The sequence below is a fragment of the Sprattus sprattus genome (assembly GCF_963457725.1).
Source record: "Sprattus sprattus genome assembly, chromosome: 7".
NCBI lineage: Eukaryota > Metazoa > Chordata > Actinopteri > Clupeiformes > Clupeidae > Sprattus > Sprattus sprattus.
The window spans coordinates 4,224,620-4,234,619 of NC_137926.1; the positions used below are offsets into that span (position 1 = coordinate 4,224,620).

The 10,000-nt window shown below is 46.5% G+C and overlaps 1 protein-coding gene across 1 annotated transcript in view; it reads right to left on the reverse strand.

Moving 5' to 3' along the window:
• The window catches only part of itga1 (integrin, alpha 1), a 63,734-nt gene that overhangs the window by 39,316 nt on the left and 14,418 nt on the right, over positions 1–10,000 (reverse strand). Inside the window, exons 2-4 of the mRNA XM_080841641.1 lie at positions 5,827–5,947; positions 2,583–2,695; positions 240–328 (exon numbers count right to left, since the gene is read on the reverse strand). Of these exons, the coding sequence (XP_080697767.1) occupies positions 240–328; positions 2,583–2,695; positions 5,827–5,947 (323 nt within the window). The remainder of the gene's footprint in view (positions 1–239; positions 329–2,582; positions 2,696–5,826; positions 5,948–10,000) is intronic.

Sequence of the window (10,000 nt, forward strand, 5' to 3'; positions counted from 1 at the left end):
TTTATACAGGATTCTGATCTTTATACAGGATTCTGATCTACATACGCACAGGACTCTGATCTACATACAGGATTCTGATCTTTATACAGGATTCTGATCTACATACAGGATTCTGATCTTTATACAGGATTCTGATCTATATACAGGATTCTGATCTTTATACAGGATTCTGATGCAGGATTCTGACTCTGCTTTTTCGCTATCGTTTTAGCTCAAGCTGCATGGAGAGGCTGTCCTACCAGAAATCCACCGTTGGGATTGGAGACCAGCGTGGTTCCCATAGTCATGTTTTCCTTGACTTCATGTATGTCCGGGATTGTCGTGTCCGCTGGGGAAAGAGACGGATAAATAAATACACTGGACAAATTAGGGCTGGGAGAATAGCAGTGGCTAGACGGGAAGAAAAAGGCTGCTGTTCTTTTTCCCATAGGCTGAGGAAACAATCTGCTGTTATACTGTCATTCTGTGTGTGTGTGTGTGTGTGTGTGTGTGTGTGCGTGTGTCTGAATGTGTGTGTGTGTGTGTGTATGCATGGTGTGGTGCCTGTGTGTGTGTGTGTGTGTGTGTGTGTGTGTGTGTGTGTGTGTGTGTGTGTGTGTGTGTGTGTGTGTATGTGTGCTGTTATACTGTCATTCTGTCAGGGCACTTAAGTGACCGACGGTGGTGTGTGTGAGCTTTATTTGTGTGTTATGTGTGCTATATTATGTGTGCTTATAAGCGCTCGTGTGTGTGTTTGTGTGTACATGCAAGCGTATTTGGGAAGGCATTTTGTGTGTGAGTGAGTGTCTGACCATGTGTGGGTGGGTGTGTGCGTGTGGGTTGGTGTGCATGTATGTGGGTGGGTTTGTGGGTGTGTGGGTGTGTGGGTGTGTGTGCACATGCATGTGTCTCTGTGTCTTCACACTTGTGCAACGGCATTCCGTGCGGCTTCACGGTAAATTGCTTTCAGACATTAACACTGAACTCAATAGCATTTTTCTCCAGGGATACATCCCAATCAAGACAGTGGAGGGGGTTTCACTCAGCGGGAGTGCATGGTATGTGTGTGTGTGGGCGTGTGGGCGTGTGTGTGTGTGTGTGTGTGTGTGTGTGTGTGTGTGTGTGTGTGTGTGTGTGTGTGTGTGTGTGTGTGTATGTGTGTGAGTGTGTGTGTGATTGTGTGTGTGTGTGTTTGTGTGTGTGTGTGTGTGTGTGTGTGTGTGTGTGTGTGTGTGTGTGTGTATGCTTGGTGTGGTGCCTGTGTGTTTGTGTCTGTGTGTGTGTGTGTGTGTGTGTGTGTCTGTGTCTGTGTGTGTGTGTGTGTGTGTGTGTGTATGCATGGTGTGGTGCTTGCCCCACCACACTACCCTCTTTACAACAGTCCTCCTCTAAGAAACTAGGCGTCTCCTAAATCATGCGTGTGCTCTCTCTCTTCTCTGTGATGTTGCTGTGAAAGATTGCATCCAGCCCACCCATAACTCATGACACATTCATGCCAGCATACTGCCAACATTGTTGAGCCCCAACAGTGTCGTGCTTTTAGGCTGATAATAAAGACATTGTGGGCCACTGCAGACTACTGCACAGAGGCCAAGCTCCTCCATAATAGGATGACCTGGGCCCTATTCATGAATCTTACACCTACGTCTGCGATCTGGATAATGTCTTGCCAGTACACAAAGGCTTCTCAGAATTTACACTGAACGCTGAACTACACTGAACTCGGAATTTATGCCTACAACACAACTACACTGAACAAAAATTGTAATGCAACATCTCAGAGATTTCCCTTTTGTTGAGCTACAGATTATATCAGTTTGTATAATTTCGTTAAGTACAGTTATTGCACGAGGGTTCCATATGATTACAGCTATTTATATGAATCTGTGCACGGACTTTGAGGGAAATGCTGTAAGCTTTTCTGAGCATGGAGAAAGTGACTAAATCTTTACTCATAACACATGGGACCCCAACCTTTACTCGATTTTTATTTTTGTTTAACGTACACTGTAGGCCAAAATGACTAAAAACATGATTGCTGACAGATAGTCGGATAAATCAAAACAGGCAAACAGGAGGGCCACCCGTCACCAGGGGCGGTTTGGGCTATCATGCTATCATGCTATCATTCTAATGATGATGGACAGTAATGATGCGTGGACGAAACACTGAAATCCTGTTTATTTATGCTCTTCCTGTCTGTCTGTTCCCAGTGTCCTGTTCAGGTCATCACTGACCATACCTACATCCCGCCATTAGGCCTCAAGGCAAAGATCTCAGTTACCCAACAGTGATGATTGCATCCTGACTTCGAGAATGCTAATGTTGAATGTTGATGACAATAACAATGTTAATGTTGAATGTTAATGACAATGTTAATGTTGAATGTTAATGACAATGTTAATGTTGAATGTTAATGACAATGCTAATGTGAATGACAATGTTAAATGTAAGTTTAATGTGTATGGACCGGTGGAACAGATTGTCTTAACAGCTTAGATTTGTTAACAGTTCAGTAAAATGAAAACCTGATCAGTCTTACATACAGTGATGAAAGTTTAGCGTGGGACAGAAATAGAGAAAGCCAGAGAATGATTTCTCACCTGATATGCTGGTCAGAACACACCCAGTATCCCTGCCTTGGCCCACCGGGCACTTGTAGATTTGTCCCGTCCTATTGGCTGGTTGGCCCGAAAGGGGGGAGCCAATGAGAACCCTGCAAAGGCACTGAGGTTAGCTTTGAGGAATGGGGACTGGAGTTTCAAGGGTTACAAGTTAAACACTTGTCCCAGAACACAGAAGCCTATTAGAGATTTATGGGAAAACAGAGGCAGCCGCGGCTGAAGAGCGTTTAAATAAAGTAGGGCTGATTGTTGCTCTTGTTGTTGCCAGGCGGAGAGAGAGGAAAAACACCAAAATGTGACTTTTCTGGATGCTGTATCGTGGGAAAACGAACAAGGGACAAGAAATAAGGGATACAGAGCAAGGAATTTATGGAATATGGAAACTAAATTTGAGTGGATTTGAAGGTTACATCCACCTCAATACATGTCAACACAATAAAGTATATGTTGGCGCAGCAGGTCTGTAAACAAACAGTGAAAATAAAAATGAATGTAGGAAACAATGTTACCTATTTTCATTTGCACACGTACCAATGGGGTTCCTGAGACCACAACTATCAGGATGGATATTTCTGTACTTCCTGTTCCATTCTGCTGCCGATTTTTTGATACGGCACTAAGTCACGATACTATCCTAACCATCATGTAAACAAGCACGGGTCATTAACATTCCTCGCCTCAAATGGCCCCTGATGCGCTATGATGGAAATGTACTAGAACAGGCTCACATTTCTAGATACAGTATACTAGAACAGGCTCACATTTCTAGATATAGTATACTAGAACAGGCTCACATTTCTAGATATAGTATACTAGAACAGGCTCACATTTCTAGATACAGTATACTAGAACAGGCTCACATTTCTAGATATAGTATACTAGAACAGGCTCACATTTCTAGATATAGTATACTAGAACAGGCTCACATTTCTAGATATAGTATACTAGAACAGGCTCACATTTCTAGATACAGTATACTAGAACAGGCTCACATTTCTAGATATAGTATACTAGAACAGGCTCACATTTCTAGATACAGTATACTAGAACAGGCTCACATTTCTAGATATAGTATACTAGAACAGGCTCACATTTCTAGATATAGTATACTAGAACAGGCTCACATTTCTAGATATAGTTTACTAGAACAGGCTCACATTTCTAGATATAGTAAACTAGAACAGGCTCACATTTCTCCAGCGGCTGCACTAGTTGTGGACCCCACTATGTTCTAATCAATCATTATCATCTCAATGTTCTGGCTATACAAGTACTATCAAGTTAAGAGCTTTTTCTGATAATGTACGTATCTTAATAAATGTATTTATTCCTGCCCTAAGGTCGTGGGAACAGTAGTATAATGTCTGCTTGAGCTGGCCAGTGTGGATCAGTGTTTATTCAGTAATCCATTTAAAGTGCGCTTCATGTGTGGAGGAGTCGTGTGAGGATGTTTTGGATGCTAGGGATGACTAGTTAGACGAGCATTCACCACCCTTGCGATTCAAACTTAAAGTGTAATTGCAGCCTAAAGTATTTAAATGTGCCGTCGTGCCGAATGGTTTTGGCCGGTGGGTGATCTGGAACCTGACACTGAAAAGTGAGATGACCACTGGGGGCAATGAAAAGGTCATGAGTCTCTGCACCTTTGAACCTAAAGCATGTCAACAGCAGATCTCATCCTGGTCTCATTAGTGAGCCCCAGCATACCCCATCCTGGTTTCGTTAGCGAGCAGGAGCAGGTGGTGTTCATGGGGCACTAAGGGTCTCCACATGGGTCCGCAGGGAGCATCTCTACATGGGCAAAGAGTGGTGGTCGTTACAACCACGTATAAAACCTCAGCTCAACCAATTAAAGAAGAAGTCATGGTTGGTTGATTTATGATGTCATGTCCTGGGATGAGTTGGTGATTCTGCATCTGCGAATAGTAAATCTTGCTGGGTCAGTTGTGACCGACACTCTGTGAGGAGAGCATCGGTTTGGGTCAGTTGGGACCGAGTTTGGGTCAGTTGTGACCGAGTTGCGTTCAGTTGTGACCGAGTTTGAGTCAGTTGTGACCAACACTTTGTTAGGAGACCACAAGTTTGGGGACAACTTGTGGAAATGTTGGTTTTAGACTCTCAAGCACAGTAAACACACCCCAAAATACATTCATACATCCAAAATACTAGATGTGCGTTATACTATAACTCTGACTGTATGAACCTGACCAACAATACATGATTATCACAGGCCATAGAACAGGGCTCCTCCAATGGTCTAAGCGCTTCATACAGCGCCTGAGTACATGTTGGCATTGGTAGGGAAGTAATGATCGTAATGCAAGAAGACAAGATGGAGACTGACAACTGACATGTTTTGAAATAAGTCAAAGGCTTTGTCTAAAGACCTGGTTTTTGTTTTGCTGATATCTGATTGGATCCGTATGCAATGCTCGAGCACGGGGGATACTGACTCTCTCTCTCGCTCTCCCAGGGAGGTCTGGCTAGGCCATGATGTATTACAGATGGTGTGGAGACTGACGCTACTTCAGACCATGAAATGTCAACTTCTGTTTAACCAGCACATGTCCGAGGGCAACAAAGGGGGCAAGAATAGGAATTAAACCAGGAACATTTGTGCGTTAACATCTGAGACCATGCCTTGGTGCAAGTGATACCATCGTCTCCAGAGCCCAGTTACTCTTCTAAAGTGAACCCAATGAACTGAAAAAGTCGGGTGTGGGCCTGGTGTGGGCCTCATCTGGGCCTGGTGTTGGCATCATCTGGGCCTGGTGTGGGCCTGGTGTGGGCCTGGTGTGGGCCTGGTGTGGGCCTGGTGTTGGCCTCATCTGGGCCTGGTGTGGGCCTCATCTGGGCCTGGTGTGGGTCTCATCTGGGCCTGGTGTGGGCCTGGTGTGGGCCTCATCTGGGCCTCATCTGGGCCTGGTGTTGGCCTCATCTGGGCCTGGTGTTGGCCTCATCTGGGCCTCATCTGGGCCTGGTGTTGGCCTCATCTGGGCCTGGTGTGGGCCTCATCTGGGCCTGGTGTGGGCCTCATCTGGGCCTGGTGTGGGCCTCTTCCTCTGTCGTCTAGTTACTGCTAGAAGTCAGCCCTTGAGACACATCATCTCCAGAGCCCAGTTACTCTTCTAAAGTGAACCCAATGACCTGGAAAAAGTCGCAACTGGGACTGAGAAGTCAGCCCTGGAGACGCAGTTTTATTAACAGCATTCTCTATACTCACCATTTCCCCTCCTCGTTCTCGAACTGCTGCACGGTGTAGCCGAACAAGTCCTCAATCGGGCCATTGAACGCCATTCCGTTTTTTTCGTCCACATTAAAGGCTGTTAGCGTGGGCAGCAGCACTGTGACGGAGAGAGAGAGAGAAGAGAGACAGTGAGACGCCACGGAGCAGAGCGACCACCCCAACACAGCCCCAAGGACAGTCAGCAGGGAAAAGGCATCATGGTCCGACGAAGAGGGAAAATAACACACACACAGTTCAGACCAGCTCTGTCCCACACTCACACACACACACACACACACACACACACACACACACACACACACACACACACACACACAGTTCAGACCATCTCTGTCCCACACTCACACACACACACACACACACACACACACACACACACAGTTCAGACCATCTCTGTCCCACACTCACACACACACACACACACACACACACACACACACACACACACACACACACACACACTCACACACACAGACACACACACACACACACACACAGACACACACACACACACACACACACACACACACACAAAAACACACACAGTTCAGACCGCCTCTGTCCCACACTCACGCTATTTCTGTCTCCATGCAATATTGACTGTGCTGGAATATTAGAATCATCATCGTGTTTATTATTTGGAGTTTTTTTGTCAACAAACTTAAAACTTTAAGTCAATACCCAATAAGTCAGCGAGTGAGACGGACGGGCTCTCTATTTTCTTTGGCGGGTTGATCTGCCAGAAGCGCTTCAACGGGACGCAGGGGACTGAGTGGAATATTTGGTTTCCAGTGAGGGCAGCAGAGGCGACCGGGCCAGAGGAATTTAGTAATGAAACACTGAAGGGCCCCAGTGGGCCACCGTCCCCTCTGTCTCCACTGACTCCACTGTCCCCTCTGTCTCCACTGTCCCCTCTGTCTCCACCGTCCCCTCCGTCCCCTCTGTCTTCACTGTCCCCTCTGTCTCCACTGTCCCCTCTGTCTCCACCGTCCCCTCTGTCTTCACTGTCCCCTCTGTCTCCACTGTCCCCTCTGTCTCCACTGTCCCCTCTGTCTCCACCGTCCCCTCTGTCTCCACTGTCCCCTCTGTCTCCACTGTCCCCTCTGTCTCCACCGTCCCCTCTGTCTTTACTGTCTCCACTGTCCCCTCTGTCTCCACAGTCCCCTCTGTCTCCTCTGTCTCCACAGTCCCCTCTGTCTCCTCTGTCCCCTCTGTCTCCACTGACTCCACTGTCTCCACTGACTCCACTGTCCCCTCTGTCTCCACCGTCCCCTCTGTCTCCAGTGACTCCACTGTCCCCTCTGTCTTCACTGACTCCACTGTCCCCTCTGACTCCCTGCACAGAAAAGGGCTTCTTCTCCCACGCAGACTTGATACTCTCTCTTTCTCTTTCTCTCTCTCTTTCTGTGTGTGTGTGTGTCTCTGTGTGTCTGGATCTGTGTGTGTATGTGTCTTTCTCTCATTAGAGAGCGACGATAAATATAGTCCCCTCAAAAATCGTCACATTGTCCAGACTGGCACAAAGGGACCCTTTCACACGCGGCACTTCTGTGGAATTCCTGCACTGTAATTTATTCGACTTCTGGATTTCAGAGACGGGGCAAAAATATTACACAGTTACACAGACGCTCCACAGACGAATGTCAGAACAACGGAAGGCCACAGAGGAGACGAGAGAAGAGAGAGAGCGAGAGAGAGAGAGAGAAAGAGACAGAGAGAGAGACACAGAGGGAGGGAGAAATGAGTTGTCTCCATTGACGAGCATCGCAGCTGAACATGAGATGAATTTACTGCAGCGCTTGGGGACCGAGTGCTTGAGCCAGTGAAGACATATGGATGCACCACTTCAGATATATATAGAGTGTAGAGACACCAGGTGGTCGAGGAAATGACTTGGGACCTGGGGGATGATTTACAGTATGGAAGGCTTCCAGACAGTAACAGATAATTCAGCGTCCAGCCACCACTCTCAGTGTCAACTACATGTTCATTCATTCAGTTTCTTCCAGAGCAACTTCCAAATGAGGTGCAGCCCCAGTGCATTTACATTTAGTCATTTAGCAGACGCTGTTATCCAAAGCGACTTATGTGCATACACAGTTTACTGATGGCACACTGCATTCAGGGGTTCAGTGTCTTGCTCAAGGTCGCTTCAACGGGGAATCGAACCAGCAACCTTCTGATTACTAAACGACTTCTCTACCTCCTGTACCACTGCTGCCCCCAGTACATTAGGAGACACAGTGACACCAGGAACTAGCAGACCAGTCCTAGTCAACCTCACAACGTGCTTCAGAGAGCAGAGAGAGAAGGCACCACAGGACCAGTCCTAGTCAACCTGACAACGTGCTTCAGAGAGCAGAGAGAGAAGGCACCACAGGACCAGTCCTAGTCAACCTGACAACGTGCTTCAGAGAGCAGAGAGAGGAAGCAGACGTGCACTGGAAGTGGGAATGTCTGAAAGAGATGTGTATGTGCTTGCAGGTGTGTGTGTGTGGGTGTGTGTGTGTGTGTTTGAGAGAGAGAAAGAGCAAGAGAGAGAGATACAGTGAGACCAAAACATTGTTCTTTTATTAGCTCTTTGTTTACCATTAGTTACCATTTGGATTCTCTACCACAAATATATTTGCGATGCAAAAATATCCTTGCAGAGATTCAGCTTACGTATAAGCAATTCAAATAAATGTAAATGTTATTTCACTGGCCAATCACGCAGTCAATCCACAAGTTCATTTCTTTCACCCTAAAACTCTTTTACAATAGCACAACAGTGGCTGACCTGATGGCTAGCCAGACAACCACTCCTTAGGAACACTGCCTACCCTGTAAACAGACTGCAAACACTGCAAACAGATCAGCGCTACTGAATTCTAACTTCTGCTTGTCCACATCTAGGACAACTGACCACAGGTCAGCTGCACTGCAGAGCTCAATACAGTCACACTCATTACAAGACATTACAGTACATTACATGACGAGAACGTGCTGGGCATTGGGTCCATGTTTTCTCTCAGAGCAACAGCTCTGTTTGGGGTGGGGTTAGGAGGCTACATAAACAGACAGAGTTTCCGCTACGATCTGTGATGGGATTTAGGAAGAGAGACACAGAGCCAGAGGCTGCAGAACGGAGGGAGGGAAGGAGGGAGGGAGGGACGGAGGGAGGTTGAGTTCCAGACCATTTAGACTCTTAGCCTCCCTGTCTGCAAAAACAGGAGCGGATTAGTTGCATGTCCCATCGTGAACTGCATGTTAATATTGCTGTCTGTGGGGAGGACTTTAGGAGGAACCTAGAGTACACAAGGAACTAGAGGTGAACATGAGGAACTAGAGAGCGTGGCAGTAGAGGTTCTGCTGTTATGGTGAATGACATGGTTAAATACGAAGAGCCAAGTGATCCCAATGGGTACATGGAAACTAGGAGACAGAGATCATAGAACATGAAGGATATTCTCAGAAAAAGGGTCTAATGCAGTGGTTCTTAATCTGGGTTCGATCGAACCCCAGGGGTTCATTGAGTCATTCGCAGGGGTTCGGCAGGGGTCCAGACACATACAGTATAGCCCGGGTCACACAAGCAATGTCGGGTCGTTTTTATATATACCTATGTTTTGAAGAAATTACATTTTTATTTTTCCAATTACGAAGGGTTCGGTGAATGCACTGATGAAGCTTGCAAGGTTCAGTACCTCCAATAAGGTTAAGAACCACTGGTCTAATGTTACCTGTACTGTTTCACTATACAGCCTGACTTTTGGCTGCTGTCTGATTGCGACATTAAAGCAACAGTATGCAGCAATTTGCCACTTTTTGGGGGAAGTGTTTATAGACGACTAGTTTGGGTATCATCTTCGAATTCGTTTGGTGGTAAAGGATCATGTGAAGGCCAGATTGCTCCCTCTAGTCCAACAGGCTGTGTAGTTCTGTGGTCCGGGACCAATCACCCTGCAAAGTGGGAGGAAAGCTTTCACAGCCCCACCAAACATCACCAAAAGTTGGCATGTTAGCAAGCTGTTATCATTGACAACTGTGCTTTGGTTGGTGTTTACTGCTGTGGTTAGGGATTTGAAGGTTTTCGCACATTTTAGGCTAGTTTTGCCGAAAAAACTGCTTTCTGCTGCTTTAAAAGTTCCACACAACAGACATGACCCAC